At 41.1% G+C, this 18476-nt stretch overlaps 1 protein-coding gene across 22 annotated transcripts in view; it reads right to left on the bottom strand.

Moving 5' to 3' along the window:
• Positions 1-18476, bottom strand: part of LOC116241261 (RANBP2-like and GRIP domain-containing protein 1) — a 38929-nt gene that overhangs the window by 5920 nt on the left and 14533 nt on the right. For 5 of the 22 annotated variants that reach the window (XM_090126766.1, XM_090126752.1, XM_090126761.1 and 2 more), the window contains 12 exons: positions 17813-18046; positions 16376-16511; positions 15723-15813; positions 15359-15556; positions 13861-14036; positions 13542-13718; positions 11771-12736; positions 11538-11684; positions 10849-11029; positions 10684-10767; positions 10063-10197; positions 128-731 (listed from right to left, as the gene is read on the bottom strand). Coding sequence is in view for 2 of the 22 variants with exons in the window: in XM_090126773.1 (XP_089982899.1) it covers positions 10883-11029; positions 11538-11684; positions 11771-11908; positions 13542-13703 (594 nt within the window). In the remaining 20 variants the exon portion in view is untranslated. Of the gene's footprint in view, positions 1-30; positions 76-127; positions 732-9616; positions 9834-10062; positions 10198-10683; positions 10768-10848; positions 11030-11537; positions 11685-11770; positions 12737-12989; positions 13237-13541; positions 13719-13860; positions 14037-15358; positions 15557-15722; positions 15814-16375; positions 16512-17285; positions 17432-17812; positions 18047-18476 lie in introns of those variants that run through there. The other 17 variants (XM_090126767.1, XM_090126773.1, XM_090126774.1 and 14 more) reach the window with 13 other exon arrangements.

The following is an 18476-nucleotide window of genomic DNA, read 5'->3' as shown; positions in this document are numbered from 1 at the left end:
CATCAGTACTTATTTATAGACAGAATTTCAATAATGCTTCAGATTACATAGTGTGACAGTATTTTCTTGATTGAGCTAAAAGAAATGGGAGAGATAAAAGTATTTTAAAATCTTCATTTAATCTTACTTAATATATTCTTCTTTGTTTTCTTCCGTCACAAGAATGTTGCTACCATTTGGCTTCAAATCATGGCTTTGGATTTCACCTAGAATTTCTTTAGCAACTGAGAAAAACACTTCCAAGCAACATTCTTAAATATCATTCTCTCTGCAAGGATGAAAATGTAATTATTAATAACCAGGTCCAGACTGTGCACGCAGTAGAAGAGATGGGTACGAAGAATATAAGGACTTTTCTTAACTCTTTAGAGCTCACGAATCAAGTTAAGGAAACGTTACACAATAACTGTGGTTTTGTAAGATTTACAGACTACACCTCACTGATGTGCATAAGCAAACTGTGCACTAGGTACAGTTGTATCCTTAAATTCATCTGTCACTGGGCTGACAAATTACCCACCGCCTCTAAGTGGAATGCCTATGGAATACAAAAACCTTTGAAGTAATGACATTGTTGTATGTTTCATTACCTGCTGCCTTGTGAAGTAATAGCAGATAAGAAGGAAAAGATTTAGAATGCTTAATGAATTATCTTCAACTCCAGTATATTTATGGGACTATCTTGTAAATCAAAATATTCCAAGCTCCTAAGTTAACAAAATAATATGTTCCTGAGAAAGAGGAATTTTCTCATTAGAAACTTCAAAATAAGAAGAACCTTAATTCAACAAACATTGCTCAGATCTCTGTTCTGTTTATGTGGTTTAATAGCCAGAATAACAGGTGCAACATTGCAATTTCTATGTTGGTATGTGCTTCTCTATAGCAGTGATGCACATATGCAGGGGTGCTGTACTGGGGCAGGCAGGGACAAGGTTGCTGTTCCTACGGCAGCCACACGGTGCTGTGCTTTGCACTTGCTGCCAGAGCAGCACTGGTATCACAGCCATGTTTTGGCTCCTGCCAAGCAGTGCTGGCACAGCATCAACTCTGCAGCCCCTGAGCCAGCAGGCTGGGCGTGGGCAAGAGGAGGGGGAAGGACATCAGCAGGGCACTGATCTAAACTGATTGAAGGGATATCGCATACCATACGATGCCACACACAGCATGAGGAGCTGGGGAAGGGCTACAACATGTACTGAGGCCTTGCTTTCCAAGGGGTGGCCAAACACTGCTTACTACTGAGAGAAGCTGCGGATTTCCCATCCCTGGGGGTCTCCAAGGCCAGGCTGGATGGCACCCTGGGCAAGCTGATCTAGTGGCTGGCAACCCTGCTGGCAGCAGTGGAGCTGGAACCAGGTGGACTCTGAGGTCCCTTCCAACCCAGGCCACTCTATGATGAGCAGAGGATAATTGTTTTCTCTCCTTGTATGGCCTTTGCTTGGTGTTTTTCTTTTTCCTCCTTTTCCTTTAAATTGTCCTTATCTCAACCTATGAGCATTTCGTTCATTTATTTTCCAACCACATTTTCTCTCCCCCCTCTTCCTTTGAGGGGCAGTAACAGCATGGTGTGGTGGTGTTCTGTTGATAACTGGTGTGAAACCACCACTTGATGAACATTTCCCCAACATAAAATGTAAATGCCCTTAACTATAAACATAGAAACATCATTACTGAAAACATCACCGTGATGTATTTAGTGCTGTGATGCAACAGTGCTTCTCAATTTGATCTCTCCAAAATACAATACAAAACCTCAGGAGAGCTGATGGATGGCAAAATAAAATTACTTCTTCCTTTCAAATGAGACACCTGCTCTAACTGACTCAGCTTGAGCAGAGGGGCCTCACTAGACGAACTCTCCAGGTCTTTCCAAACAAAGTAATTCTGCAGATTTTCTGAAAAAGTGGGACCAGAAAGTGTTTATTGCAAAGCTTCCTGGGAATTTGCATCATTTGCTTTTTTGGTGATTAATAAAAAGGTATCCTCCCTGCCAGGTGTGATTTTTTTACCGCACATTTACAGTGATTTCCTTCAGCAGTGCTGGTAAGCAGGTCCAGCTACTGACCTCTGCATTTAGAGCTCAGTGCACACTGCTTAGAGGTCTGAAGGTTCTTCTCTGAAATGCTCAGGTACTTCCGTGTTTACTCAAAAGGGGCAAAGCCTTTCATGGACTCCAGATTAGAAGACTTCTGTATCAGTACAGATACTGTAATTGACATGTAGTTCGTATTTTCTCTAGAGACAGCTTTCAGAAAAGTTCTTGCTACAGCCCTAAGTTTCCTCATTGCTTTTTTTTCTGAGGCAATAAGCTAGAAATTAAAAAAAAACTTCGAACAGCCAAACTAGCCAAAAAAAAACCCCCTCAAAATACTAAGTGTAAATTAATAAAAGCATAGGTAGCCAGCAGAGTGGAGAAATTTGAAAATAACACTTAGAGTGAAATGCAAAAGTTGTTTTTGACAAGTTCTGAGTTTTTTATTTCCCTACTTCCTATGTAAGCTTCTCCTGGTAGGACTGCTGGTCCTACTTGGAAACCTACTCAAACTTTTTGTACTTGGAAAGCTCACAAACTATCACCTGAATGCTGTCTGGCAATGCTGCACACTTTGAAGTAAAGGTGAGGAGGAAGAAAAAGTAATCTGTAATGTCTACAAGTTCTCTTCCATGCCACTAACAAGCAGCTTAGTACTGGTATTCAGAAGGCTCTGTGCTCTCTTTTGATCCATTTTAGCAACACATGCATCAAAAGAACTATACAGAGAATAAATACAACACACTTCTGCACCAAAAGACCTTCAGGTTATCAGATGTTATTTAAAAAAACCAAAACACTGTTTTGAAATGTGCAAATGATAGTGCTGAACAAGTGTCCAGCTCACCTTTACTAATAGACAAATGCAAAGAGGTGACTATGTTTACAAAAGGTTATACTGCTCTTTCACTCTTAGACTCTCCACAGAACGTTAATGGAGTGACATTGTTCTTAAGGTAAATTTTGTTACAGATGGTACTTATTAGAATTTATTCACAAATTCCTTGCCCCTCGATTAAAGACCAATTAGTGTAAATTTCTTTCCTGTAGCTTTCTCTCACTGTTGTATTTGCTTGATTTCTAAAATCCAGTAAGTCACAGGATAACAAGGATAAAGAAAAAAATACACACCTGCTTGAGATTCTTTAATCTCAAGAATCAAGCCTTCGATCTTTTTTTCCCTTTCAGGTCTCAATTTCACGTCATCTTTACTCAAATGCCCACTACTGAAGTTTCCTAATGAAATGTTCTCTTACTGCACCTTCTAGCAGCACATTACCCAGCTCAGAACATGCTACCTTTTCAAAACTGATCCAAAACTCCTATTTCAACTTGTAAATATCTCAAAAGCTCTTTCACCCTTTCTTCCTTGCTTACAATAACAATCCCAAGATTCATCACCAGAGATGCACTACTTTTCGTCTTTCACATTTCTGCTTCTTAAAAATGCATTCATCTCCTAAGCTTTTTAAAAAATGCTTGATCATTCTTGAGTGAAATACGTTTTACCTCTCTAGACCCTTAAACCAGCCTAAGTTTTCAGATTTTTAAAGAATTATTATTTATCATTATAGCAGTAGAAGTTTTAACTATTTATCCCTTCTATTCCTCAGCCTCCAATTCCTGCTTTTAAGTGTCAGGAAAAAAAAAAAAAAATCACCACTGTTATTAGAACAAATGGTGCATAACAACCCTGGAAACTTGCTCTTACAAAATTAGTACCGAACTACAATGCTTTAAAACTAGATGCTGTTTAAAATTATTTCTAAGTAGTATTTTTATGATGTTTCCAACACAGTTCTCGTCTTTGTGCAAAAAAACCCCAAACGTATATATATATATTTATATTTGTTTCATGGACACAGTGACACTTGGAGACAGAATTTCACATTTTTGCATGATCTTTAGATATACAAGCATGCCTGTGTGCTAACTGTTAGTTTTTGTTAGTCTCTGTTCAAATAACATTATTAAGGTGTCAGGGCATTAAGAATGACATACAGATAACAGATTTCTTCAATTCAACTTCTCATGCCCACTACTAATATGTTTTAGTACAATACCTGTTGAAATGAGTCTTCAAATAATGTTTTTCTGTCAGATGGGCTCTAGGGAGACAAGAAGGGCAGTAAGGTGACAAAGTTGAAGGGACAGGCTACTTGGGGAGATTGCAAGGAAGTTGCTAAGGTATGCAGGGAGGAAGTTAGGACGGCAAAAGTCCAACTTGAACTCAGACTGGCCACCGCAGTAAGAGAGTAAGAAATCCTCTTATAAATATATCAATGGTAAGAGAAGGACCAAGGAGAATTTCCATCCTTTACTTGATGCAGCGGGGAATGTGACCACTGAGGATAAGCAGAAGGCTGAGGTCCTCAACGCCTTCTTTACACCTGCCTTTAAAAGGCAGATCAGTTATCATCAGGGCACTTTGTGCCCCGATCCCGAAGTCTGGGATGCTACGCAGAATACACCCCTGGTGATTCAGGTGGAGACAGTCAGAGAGCTCCTCCTCCATCTGGACTGTCACAAGCCCATGGGACCGGATGGGCTCCATCCTAGGGCGCTGAGGGAGCTGGTGAGGGTGATTGCTGAGCCACTCTCCACTATCTACCAGCGCACCTGGTTAACTGGAGAGGTACCAGTACTACTTGTGATTCCCATCTACAAGAAGGGCTGTAAGGAGGATCTGGGGAACTACAAGCCAGTCCCCAGTCAGGGGAAAGTTATGGAGCAAATCATCTTGGGTGAGATCTCATGGTATGTGCGTGGCATCCATGGGATCAGGCCCAACCAGCACAGGCTCATGAAAGGCAGGTCGTCCTTGTCAAACCTCATCTCCTTCTATGACTGGGTGATCAGCCTGGTAGATGAGGGAAAGGCTATTTATTGATGTAGTCTGCCTAGACTTCAGCAAAGCCTTTTCCATGGTCTCCCACAGTATTCTCCTGGGGAAACTGGCTGCCCATGGCCTGGACAGGTATAGCCTTCTTTGGCTAAGGAACTGCTAGAGGGCTGCACCCAACAGGTAGTGGTTAATGGAGCTAAATCCAGCTGGCAACCCCAGGGGTCGGTACTGGGGCCCATCTTGTTTGATATCTTTACTGATGACCTAGATGAAGGGATTGAGTGTACTCTCAGTATGTTTGCAGATGACTCCAAGTTGGGAGGTGGTGCTGACCTGCCTGAAGGCAGAGAGGCACTTCAGAGGGATCTAGAAAAGCTGGATCGCTGGGCTGAGGTTCAACAAGGCCAAGTGCCAGGTCCTGCACTTTGGCCACAACAACCCCATGCAGTGCTATAGGCTTGGGGCTGAGCAGCTGGATGACTGTGAAGAGGAAGGGACCTGGGAGTACTGGTTGATGTTCGGCTGAACAGGAGCCAACAGTGTGCCCAGGTGGCCAAGAGGGCCAACAGCATCCTGGCCTGCATTAGAAATAGTGTGGCCAGCAGCAGCAGGGAGGGAATCATCCCCCTGTACTCAGCTCTGGTGAGGCTGCACCTCAAGTACTGTGTCCAGTTTTGGGCCCTTCACTACAAAAAAGGCACTGAGGCCTCAATGTCCAAAGAAGGGCAACAGAACTGATGAGGGGTCTGGAGCACAAATCTTATGTGGAGCGGCTCAGGGAGCTGGGATTGTTTAGTCTGGAGAAGAGGCGGCTCAGAGGAGACCTTACTGCACTCTACAATTTCCTGAAGGGAGGTTGTGATGATGAGGAGGGGTTTGGCCTCTTCTCCCAGGTAACAAACAGGACCCAAGGAAACGGCCACAAGTTGTACTGGAGGAGGTTTAGGTTAGACCTCTCTGAGGTTTTTCTCTCAGAGTGGTCAGGCACTGGAATGGCTGCCCAGGGAGGTGGTGGAGTCGCCGTCCCTGGCAGTGTTCAAGGGGCATCTGCATGAGGAGCTACAAGATGAGATTTAGTGCTTGTGCTGGCAATGGTGATGGGAGGATGGTTGGACTAGATGACCTTGTAGGTCATTTCCAACCTTGTGATCTATAATTCTATGCATCTACCAATTCAAACAATAATTAATTCCTTCCTTCTTCACAGATCTTAACAACTTGGTTTCCTCTTCCTCTCAACACTCTTTCTTCATCCAGATCCTAGCAAGTCCTCTTGGATGCTTTCAACTGCTCAGCAAAATGAAAAATCAGGGAAATTGTTCTCTACTCTGGGAGAGTTCCAAAGCTTTTTGACCAGGGGTAAAACTTGAGTACCTCACATTATTTTTTTCTAACTGTAGGAACTATCTTTTTTTATGTGCACATTACATATTTTCACATTTATCAACAGTTCTTGGAGATCCTAGAGAAAAAAACCAAAGGACATTCTTCCTTATTTCTCCTATTGCTTGGCTACTACTTTGTGTTCCTCCATGACAGTGACACTACTAGCTTATTCATTATTGCTTCTATTTTTAAAATAAGGAATATGCATTTTTTTTCCCATGCAATTCCTTGAAAATTAGTAACGGACAAACCTCAAGCTTTTGAGAGGTCTGAACTGGTCATGAAAAGCATCCAGAAGCTCAGAGGCTTATCCAAAGCTAATCTGAAAATTTCCAAACGTCTTCGCTCTAGAGAGAGGCACAGAAACCCGTTGGATCAGGACTCCCATCACTAACTGGGCTCACCTCTCTCACTCTGCTCCCTCACCAAACATCCAGGACTGGTTTTTACCATGTCCTTGCTGAAGAGCACACAAGATACGCAAGCACACCGTTCTCCCTAGGAAAAACATGGCTCCTAGGCATCTACACTGCAAACCTATAAACAGATGTTTAAATCTTATAGGAATCAGAACAACTTAAAATGTATGCCTGAGGCCCCTGTCTAGCAGTAATGGCTTGCTGAATTTGGGCTCACAATATGATTCCAACTTGTCACCTTCCTGCCTTCCAACTGCCTTCACTGTGCTTTGAAGCTAAGATCCAATGCCTTAATGCCCTTATGTAACAGCATCTACTTCATCAAACACAGAGGAAGGAGCGTCTCAGTAACATACATCACACACCAGCCAGGCTGGTAAAGATAGGTAACTCTTCTGTGACAGCTTCATCGAAACCTTATTGTATTAGCCTTGGTATCACCCGGAACTCATTCCATTCACTGCTTTGAGGGGTCAGAGCCTAAACTCTACTAAAAGGCCACATATCATCATGAAATCAGGTACACCTGATACGACCACACCACTAAGGCTCCTTTGCTAAACTTCAGTGGTTCCCAATGCTTGCTTAAAAAATAAAATCCAGCGAGAATATCAAGCGCCAACACTTTCCTCAGTATCCCAACATCCCTGCCTTGTCCATCTCTGGCCAGCAGGACTAAATTCAAAGCAGCGCAAACCACAATTCCACACAGGTAGCCTGAAGCTATGTTTAATCTTGCAGATCAGAGCTCAATAAACATTGGCTTGGCACAAGTCACTCACACAGAACAGTGGCTCTGCTATCACCAGTACCTGCTATACATCAAGAAGGAACGTGCTGAGGAAAATGAACACAGCAGCATACAACATAGAGTTCCTCATGATTGTCAGCACTGAAAGCAAAGCAGGCTGAAGAAAAAACCTCAGGTAAATCCATAGAGGACAGCAAAGCAAGGAGGACGAAGGACATGGACTGATCCTGAACCAAACACATTAGACAACAAGAGCCTTGAGAGGACTAGTTGGTTACACAGATAAACAGTACGCACACCTGAAATGGTGATTTCTTCTGAAGACTCTAGTGTGTTCCTCATCAAGAAAAAAGATAATACATTAAAAAAATCAGGATGGATATAATTTGAAATTTTTTTTCAACTGACCTGGCATCCTGGGGCAAACTGAAGACAAGACAGGACACCAATACAGAAAAAAAAAGAACTAACAGCATAGGGGGGTGCCACAGAGAAACTGGAAAGTGACCAAATCTCTGCTCAGGTAGAAACCATTGTGTGAAGTAGACAGCTTTTGCCAATGAGGAGCACAGTGGGAGGATGAGGATGAGGAAGGATGCCATCTGTAGCACAGACATTCACACCAGTGGCATAGCGTAGCGCAGAGCTACAATTTCAAAGTGATTGTAAGGTTTTATTTAACAATGCTGTTGTGTGGGATGAGCTCAAACAAGCTGCAAGTGACTGATTAATCAATGCATCTCAGTGACCTCAAAACCTGATTGTCTTGGAAAAAATAAACAGAACATGCCATCTCAAATAACATATAATCAATCTACAGAATTTAATCCAGCAGGCAGTCCTGTGGCCAAATTTTGTGCTGGCAGCAGACTCTTCTTATGACCATTAGGAACATTCCCAGTTACAGAGCTACCATAACTTGGGCAGAAAATATACAGACCCACCTGGGAGAATAGAAAATAAAGAAGCAACTTACCCTCCCCTTATCCAACTCCACTCTCACATTTAGAAGTGAAACTACAACTTTAAATGCCAGGAAAAAATGAGGGAAAAAAAAAATCATCCGGTATTTTCCAGGCAAACACCAAGATCATAGAATCACAGAATGTCCCAAGTTGTACGGCATCCACAAGGATCATCAAGTCCAACCTCATGTTCCAAGAAGGACCACCCAAACGCAAACGGTCTTTAAGCTGCAGCAGCTCAGGACCAGGCCCACAGCCCTGGGGAGCCTGCTCCACAACCACTGGTATCAGATGCAGCAAGCACAGGGAGCAGGCAGGTAGGCACAGCAAAGCAGCAAAGACCAATCTCTGAGAGGGGGCCTGCTTACAGAAGTAAACCTGGGGCCTACCTACAGAAAGCCCTCTGGAAGACCCAGAAAGGCTTTGGGATAGCTGTTAGCTCATCAGCAATAATAACATCATCAGATGGTGGATCGTCTGATGGCGCAGTCACAGCTTTGGACAGAAATTGAGCAAAACATGAAGACTGAATTACTCGAGAACAACAGCAACATTAACCCCACAATGCCCTTATTACTGAGCTAATTAATTCCCAGGTAGTTAGAAATAGATTTGGAGTCTACGCACTTTCTCCTTGCCCACAGAAAAAAAAATAGTCCAAGTTACAGAATGGCGGGGCAGAAATTATAGACTGTGTTGCAATGTAACAAGCTCCAATCTCCATGCACAGTTACGTCTTATACTATTGCCTTTGAAATTCAAGGCTCAGATCAGGAACAAGCCTGCATCTTCATACTGTCACAAGGGTCAGCTATATCCTCACATCAAACAATACAGGATTACGGAGAAGAGCCAAAGAGGTGTCGTCTACAGAAGCGGAGAAGTAAAATTCAGGCAGGACTGAGAAAAAAAAAGCTGTTTGCAGCAACGCGTACTACTGAATAACTTTGAGTGTTTGAAATTACAGAAGACGTTGAATAGCAACTGAAGAGGACTTGTTTCAAGTCAGTCATGGGAGATCTGTGCTTTTTACTAACTAATCTCAACCTATTACCATGGTAGCTGTTACTGAAACAACTTCTGTTCAAGAAGTCATCTTTTAGTTCCATGCTCCTGAGATCACCGGAATACTGCTCTCAGTCTTTGAAATTTAACAGACAGTTATATAAATATTATAAATATTATATATTTATTATGTATATAATAATCCTGAACAACAGATAGTAGCACACTAGGTTGACTTTGCGAGTTAGGATTCTTACAGGAACAACAGTTTTCATCACTTCCTTCGTTTTGGCATACAGAACAGCTAAAGAAAAAGCAGTTCTCAAGTAATTCTGACGCTTGGAGCATCCGCTTCTTCAAGTTTAAAGGAAAATCGTTGAAGAGATGCTTTTGTATTAGTTTTGCTTGGATTCTGAAAGGCAACATGCTAGGAGGCAGTGGGTTCGTTTCTCACCGAACAGATGTTACAGTCCCACTGACCTTCCTTTTTAGCAAAGCCAGATCCAAATTTCCCTCGTGCAGTATTATGTTTGGCTTTGAAACTTGCAGTACATTCAGTGAATGGGGAGCCACGTGTTTCCCACATAGCTGGATTTGGGCTCTGGCATGAAACATAATTCTTTGCAGTTGTTTTCTTTGGAAGAGCAACAACTTACCTGTTAAGGGAGCTTCACGAAGATTTTGTGCTGAGAACTATCTGACATAGCATCTGTTCCATAGCTTTTAGCAGACCACCAATGAGATGATACACTCACACTGGAGTTATTACATTTCATTTCCTGAATTTCATTCTGTTAAAGACAGTGTTTCAATTAAGAGAATGTAAAGGTATTCCATCGGTATTTGAAGAAAACCTAAGGAATAATCCCTACTCTCTTGCTGTTTAAAAGCATGTTTAAGGTCTGAGAAAAAAATCAAGAGTTAACTGCTGGAATAATTCAAGATCTGCCCGTCCTGTACAGAACTCTGAGACTGTTCTCCAAAGCTAGAAAAAGCCCAGAACCAAGAGGACGATAGCCAAGCTGATGAAAGCAGGACTCTTTCTTGTTCACACAGTCCTTAGAAAGGCTCCCTCCGCATCTCTGAGTCCCCAGTCAGAGTTTATAGGCAACAAGTTTTACTCTCGCACTCAATTTCAGCAGATGTTCAGAGCAGATGTTTTCATGAGTCATGCACTAGTCCAGAAAGAATGTCTGTCCAATGCTTGGATCACCAAGTACCTACCGTAACAAAAAGATCAACTGTTCTGCATTGAATATAGTGACAAAGTTATTTACCTTTAAAGCCTCCACTTGCTGACAGAGCATCTGAAGTAAAGACTGGGCATCTTCTGCCCACTGAGGGAGAGTTTTAGGAGAAAACTGGAAAAAAAAAAAGAATGTACTGAACTTTGAGTTGTTATTCAAACGTAACGCTTCCCTGAAATCATATGTCTCATGTACCTTGTAGCTGTCAGTTGGTGAGAACAATAACTTCTTAGGAAATTGAATGTTTTACTCCTGAACCTGCAGCTTGAGAGATCTTTCTGGAGGAAAGATTCCCCACTTCCTTCTCTTCAAATTCTCCAAGCTCCTGGATCACTGCGTTCAGCATTTCTGTTACAGTTTCAATAGACACTGGCAGCTGGAAAATTAATTGAAATGCAAGTCATGATTGCAATCCTTCCTCAGAGCAAGAGGCTACATTCTGAACTCTGGTAGAACAGCTCACAAGGCTTTCATTACAAAAAGACAGAAATGTTGTTAAGTTTTGTTCCTTGGTTTTGTATTGTTTTGTTTTGTTTTTCCTTCCCAGCAAAGCCCAACCTCTGTTAAAATTAATGTAAGAGGACAATTCACACAAGCCTGAATTCTACTTGGAAACTATCAACCACACTGAGAAGATAGTGGGAAAAAGCTGTTTGTTTACATAAAAACTGCCATTTGCAGGAGTCAAAACATTGCATGTTCTCGTGTTGTTAGAGAAGTTTCCCAGAATATATCAACCCACTGGAGTAAGGCAAGTTATTTGTCTGGGGGAACAAGTAAGTTTTCACTTGCCTTAAAGCAAAGGCTGCAAATGGTTTCAATTTGAAACTGTAAGCGACACCACTGCATCTCTCCAAACAAGATGTTGGGCAAGAATTACTTACTTTGTCAGCTACTGACAGATCTGAGGAGAACTCATCAATGATCTTCGTTAGGTAGTGCTTTCTTTTAAGAAGATAGGTTTTGTGTTCTCCTTGTTCTTCTGGCAAAACATCACCATTCACAATCTCCTCTGCCTTTCTTTGGCAAAGCTAAGCAACAGCATTTGGATTAATAAGAATCAGTTGGAATGCAAGTAACGAAAGAGCATTTGGGGTAATGCAGGTTAGGGACCAACCTTGGCAAGATTCCAGTATGAAATCACATTCTTGATAGCTTCAAATGCTAGGAAGGCATCATCAGTTTTGCCTTCAACCGCATCCAGCACTGCAAATGCTATTCGTGCCTCTTCTTCATAGGCTGCAACCTGAAAGACCTACAACCAAAGCCAAAGACAAGTCATACCTAACATATGCGTGAATACTTGGAACAGCTAGTGCATGCCAACATCCAGGAAGTAATCAGGTATTACTCATCTTCCTCTAAGACAAGAAAATACTTTTTCAACAAAGTTGGTGCTAAGGGAGTTCAGTGTCGTCCAAGCAGATACAGGTTCACATCTAAGAAAAGTTCTCAGAAAATATTTTTCCCCCTTCATCAGATACATTCTGATACTACCAAATCTCATCGTTAGCACAATGCAAAAAAAAAAAAACAAAAAAAACCCACCAACAACGAGTACATAACAAACAAACAAAAAAGCTCCAATGTAAATGTAAGTGTCTTATTTGCAGCTGGGATGGAACTGTTTCCTTCAGCGTGTCTGGTATGATGCGATGTTTTGGTTCTAGGAGAAAAGCAATGTTGAGAACACACCAATGCTTATAGTTCCTGCTAAGCATGTTGTACAGAACCAAGCCATTCTCAGCAAATAATCCAAGCAGCTGGGAGGGAACAGAATTAGGACAGCTGACTTAAACTGGCCAAAGGGGTGTTCCGTGCAGGATGACATCATGTTTAGCCATCTTCCAGGTTAAATCACAACCATAAGCTTGTATAAAGACATATAACCTTACTCCAATCTTAGATTGGTCAATCTGCACCTGAATGTCCACATTATGGAAACATTTGAAGAGAGGATCAGTTGGTTCAGGAATATTTTTGTTCTTTTTATTGTTTCCAAACTAATCAGGATTTTCTTCCAGTAGTAGACACTTCTTCCAATGTATTCCTTCTGATCACAGAAAATTTTCAGGCTGGTGCCCTGTTGAAAAGAAATAGAAACTACCTCAACAAATTCAAATCAAGTCTTACTAACACTTATTCTTTCCTGGTGTAGTTGTTTTCTTGAAAAATTCAAGAATTGTTCTCTGACACTTGTGATAAATTTCAGGAGGTCTCTCTCTAGAGTTATCTGAAGTAACATAAAGACAGAAAACAACACTACAGTTCACTGTAATGTGAAGAGGTAGTGAGGGAGAGTGTACCTGATAGGTTGACTAGATAGAGTAACTTACCCGACAAAGTTAACAGCAGTTCTCAATAGTACCTTCTCATCTGATTTTGTTTACTTTGTGTGTTCAGTTTACACAAGGAGAGAAAAAACGGATTGTACACCTTTAAAAATAATCTTAGCTTGCTATATTTTGCAGGCTTCTTGCCCAGTGTATAACTAAGGCAGGCCGAAGGCCATGCTTCTCCAGTGTTTGCAGAGTACTTAATCCATGCTGTGCAAGCAACTTCAGTTTTGTCTCTGATTCTGGTCTGAGTATCAAAGGAAACAGTCCTCAGTTAGTATTTTCTCTTTTTCTTCTATTCACGTGACTTGTTTGACGAAAACAAATAGCTAGTAGGTTCTAAACTAGCTCTAGTTTAGAAATGCTGTACATGAAACATTAAGCCCATTTACAGAAAGCTCGTATGCAGTAGGTCTCAAACCCCTACTGCAACAAAACATTCATGTCCAAAACAGCCCAACAAAGCAAACTAGTTTTACACAAACTATGGGAATCAATTCAGAAGCTGTCTAAAGGCTTGTTTCAAATATTTCTGAACTGAAGAATTCTTACATTGTTTTTTTTCTGCATAAGAATATGAACAGCATCCCACCAGGATGTTTGCTTCTCAGTACAGCACTGTTTGCACAGCAGCAACAGTAAGAAAGGAGGCTGATGTGTTTCATTACGAATATTAAATTTCTCTTGCAATTCTAAGTTGCTAGTGAATACCATCCCGAGTAGAAATACCTGTTTTTGTGAAAATAAATAAACAACAACAACCAAAAAATTAGATACCAAAAGAAATAAAGGAAAATAAAGGAGAAGAAAATAAATAAGAAAAGATAAAATAGCACTTAAATGCATTTAAGATGTACGAAAGTGCACTGACTTCAAGGTCCAACAGGCAAATGGATTCAGGAGTATCTGTCTCAAGTCTTGATGTTTCTTGCAGCAAGTGAAAAAGTTGTTTTTAAAATTGTCACATTGGGGGTAGCACCACTGCAAACCAAGCCACACAGGGTGCTGGAGACTACCAGCACACTACATTGTGCATTTGAACAGCACCTGTGCAAAAACAAAGCAGTAGCAAGTTAGTATCTACGTCCTAGGGAGGAAGGCTAGCGTCTGATCAAAGCTGGGTTTCATTCCAAGAGAAGTAAGGAGCTCTGAAGATTTCTCCCATCCTAGGAGCTTCCTAGCAACCTCTTCCCACCTGTCTGCCTTTGTCTAACAAGCTGGAACTAAGCATTTTGAAAAGCAGATGTAACACTCTTCAAGTGATTTCTCCATCTGTTTTGATTACACAAGTAACTTTTAAAGGAGAAATACCAACTTCACAGAAGTGCACAAGGCAAACATATTGGTACATTTGCTCTTTCTGTCAAGGCGAAAAATGGAGAGAACATCTCCAAGGAAGCACATAAAAAATTTAAACATTAACCTCTCCATTTTGAGGTATCAGGTTAAGCTGATGTATTATACAGACATCCTTCCCGTTTTTCTAAGTCTGTAAAGCTCAAGAGATCTACCATTTTCAGCAAAGAAAACAACCTGAATGCTTAATTTCTGTTTTGAATTCAGTTTTGTTTTTTACTCCTGCAAATATGCTTACACGGCTTTTCCTCTAATAGGGGAAATCTTTATCCCATGTATAATAAGCACAAGCCTTTGAGTGCTGTTGTTTTGGTTTTTTTTTTTTTTTTTTTTTTGTTTTCATTTTTGTTAGTTTGTTTTTAAATACACATTACAAAATAATATAAAGAAACAAACCTCTTAGGAGAGACTGTAAAACTATAAACTTTTTTCCTTTATACCTACACGTATCTCTCTTTAGCTATATCTATCAAGAAAAAAGGCCATAGTTGTTGCTGTAGTTATTGTTTTGTATCCTGCTAGATCATTTTAGATTTAATAATCTAAACATTTCTGAAAACTAACAGCTAGGTAGAAAACTACCAGTATTCTAATCTTCTCTCACTCAATTTCAAAGCCAGACTTCATCATCAAGTCTCAGCAATTCATCCTAGAGTTACTTCATTTTTATGCTTGGAAACTGCATTCTTGCATTACAAGATGTGCCTTCCTATTAACACTTCCTAGTGTTCAGACACAAAAGGCTAAGCAGACAGCTGAAGTGAAAATGAATCAAAGCAGACAAGAAGACAGCACCGTGGAAGCAGGAAGTGCATGAGAAATTCTTCAGAAGCAGGCGTGACAGTACCACCTCTCAGCAACAAGCATCAATGGAAGCTTCGTGCACATCACCCCCTTGCATTGATACACTGAACAGCTGTCACAGCCCCACCTCTTTTGTTGCAAAAGGAAGGAGCTAAAAAAGCTCCTCTGAAACAGTCGTGCTTCAGTTGAATTTAAGAAACACCTCTTACCATTATCATATTTATTAAGTTCTTCTTACATTGGTGCTCGTGTACTGACATTGCTTGTCTCATCTATGCCAAGGAAAGAGAAGCCCCCCTCCCAAAGAGGCTTTCAAATAACGTCAGTAAACCCCTTGTGTTGGCAAAAGATTCCAGTCTTTTTCAAGAAATTGTCCTTGCCACGGCTTAAGCGCAGCAACATATGACCTAGAAAACAAAAATGGGATTTCACATAAAAACACTGAAGGACAACCCCAACAGTGGGCTGCTCTTGCTACTTAAGGTTGGGAATCGAGCCACTTAACTCTTCAAGTAACTATTCATAAAATTAAAAGAGATCTATGGAACTTTCTTAAGGATTAATTCTTATTACCAGACTGGCTTTTGCGATCACAAGCCAACATTTCCAGCTTGTCTTCTCCAGCAGGATCCCCTTTTATTAGTTTTGACTTTGGTTTAAGAACCTGGAGAAGAAAGGAGAGGATTTGTCACAGCTTCTTTACAACAAAAAGCAGATCACTTAGTTTAGTCTTGAACATTAGGAAACATATTCTTATTTCTAGCACAAGAGAACTTTAGAAATATACACTCATTCTGAAGGCACTCTGCAACATATCAATGAAGAAGACACAGTGAGTAATTTTAGCTACTGCCAATAGCTGTAAGCACACACAAGAGAAAGTAAAGTTCTGAACACCAGCAGTTGCACAAAATGGAAAATTAGTAGTATTTCATAAGGCAAAGAATTAAGACTGACTAAGCTCTACTGACTGTCTGTGAACAAGAATGTGGGAGATACTCAGTTAGCTCCTGTCCACGTCCTTTAAAGGCATGTGGAAGAGTAAGACTTAGTGAGGGGAGAGCCTTACAAACACTAATTAATCTTTGGAATATGGGTGTTCCGCACATGTACAGCAAGAGTGGTCAAGAACTGCATTAACTACAGGCAGAAAGTGAAAAGTGACTTATGTTGAAACTTTTCAAATAACACAGTGCTGCCAGTTGACACGCATCGCTCCACTGCACCTCACTGTTCTGGGCCAGTTTGAGCAGAAACATCCCAGCATGCATGTATAGCTGTCCTTTCATTTCCAGGACGGTGTGAGACAGCTCCTCAGCTTCTCTCACATACTGTTTCACAGAGTGAAGGAGACGATCAAAGCTAGAAGGCAGAAAAGACTCATTTTCAACAAAGTCCTGGTGAAAGCCATCGCATGCTTTGGGGCCGTGTTATTTAACTGTGGACCGAGCAACTCGGTGATTCAACTGCTACTACCACCTCAGTTGTTTAAACCTGAGTTGCACAAGAAAGCAGGACAACAGCCTCAAGTTCCCAAAGCACTGACCTTCACTTATGGAAGTGAAATCAACTGAAGTCAGTAGAAGTCAGTATGAAAGAAAACATAACAGGAAGAATGGAACACAGAACTTCACCAAGAAATGGGCTACAAACATTGTTTTGCACTATTCTGGCCGTGCCGCAGGTGATATACCTTGAAGTCAGTTGGCTTAGCTGGCCTGACCAGTTTTCCCTGAAGAAGAATGCTCTTACTGGGGGTGGCCTTCTGCTTCCCATTTATATCTACAATTCTTCATCATATCATATCATATGCGGGTTGTGTTAAGCTGACCAGGACAAAACTGGTCCACAAATATCTGTGAAATCTGAATTAGATGCTGAAGTATAGAACAACGTTCTCTTACTGAAGAGACAGAAGGCAACCGACCCAGGATATCACCAAGTCTTCTCCAAGGCTTGTAGCCTGGACAAATACATAGCTTGGGCTTCAAGCCTACTAAGAACCTTAGTACAGAGAAACTCCTCTCCTGTCCACAAACTGGTTACGCAGGGAAATTGACACCTGCTAGATGTTCTCTGACTAAGAAAAAAGTATTCCGTTCTGGACTTTTAAATACAAAAATGATAAAACAATACCTTTCAAGCACCTCTCTGCACTGACAGACATCTCCCAAAGCAAATTTCATTTTAATAAAGCTAGAATGAGCCAGTAGATGACTGCTTTTGATAGCTCTCCAATTCTTTGTATTAGATTCCAAGTCCTGGGCTGATTGAAGGTATTCCTAAAGAATAAAGTTCATCAGAGGAAGAGGAATAACCATCTTTCTGTGAAGGCAAGGATATTACTTCTCCAGGACACACTGCTACCTAACTCACTTTCACAGGTGAGGCATTAATGTATCTTTCAGCAGTGAAGTTCCAGGAACTCTTCAAACAGTTCTCTCCTTGATGAAGCTACTATATCTAGCTTAGACTTGAAGTTAGAAAATATACAAGGTTTAACTTTAGGAAGAAAATCCCCATTAAACAATTGGCTTCAGTTGACTTTCATTTGGAGGAGTTACATTATTTGAGCAATAGCTGTCAGTGGAACGAAACTAAGAGACTGTGACCAGTTTTGAGGATATGGAAGATTATGACAGAATCAAAAGATGATTAAATACCTCAAGTGTCTTTACGACACAGAAACACCATATTCCAAGCTCGTCTCCAGAGGTATTTTCTTCTCTGCCTCCTGAACATGGAGCACAGCATCTCGTAATTTACTGCATGAGTGGTACAGTGCAACCAAGTTTGATGTTAAGAGAGACGTCATCAGGTCTTGCATGGAATTCAGCTTGAGTCACATAAAAGAGCTCATTTCAGCCATCTTCAACTTTATATTCTTGTAACTTCTCCTATGAAACATGAAGGCAACATAATTAATTTTTTTTCTGCATCAGTCTTTTCAACAACCACATCACCACTGTTTGCTCACCTCCACTACACGGACTACAGACTTGATGAAATTACTCCAACATCTTAGAAACAAGATAACAGGGGAAAAAACTTCAGAGGGTGCCTCTTGTAGATGCTAAGTTAAGACTGTCAGACAGTTTGATTCAGAGACAGCACACCTTGTTACAGAATAGCTAGTCCGTATGAGAACTATTGAATCACAGTTTGAACCTCTGATTGATCACCGCAGGTGAGCACTGAGTCAGCCCTGGGACTGCAGGTGAAGGCAATTCAGTTGTGTGACCACAAGGGATGGAGCCCGGCTGCACCTCTCCTAGACCCCATTTAAGGGCTGACTGCCACTGAGGAAGGATCTCTCTCTGGAGATCG

This window comes from Phasianus colchicus, chromosome 29 (assembly GCF_987193195.1).
Source record: "Phasianus colchicus chromosome 29, bPhaCol1.hap1.1, whole genome shotgun sequence".
In the NCBI taxonomy this organism is placed as follows: Eukaryota; Metazoa; Chordata; class Aves; order Galliformes; family Phasianidae; genus Phasianus; species Phasianus colchicus.
The sequence above is the reverse complement of the archived record's forward strand: the minus strand, read 5'-3'. Positions and strand labels throughout refer to the sequence as shown.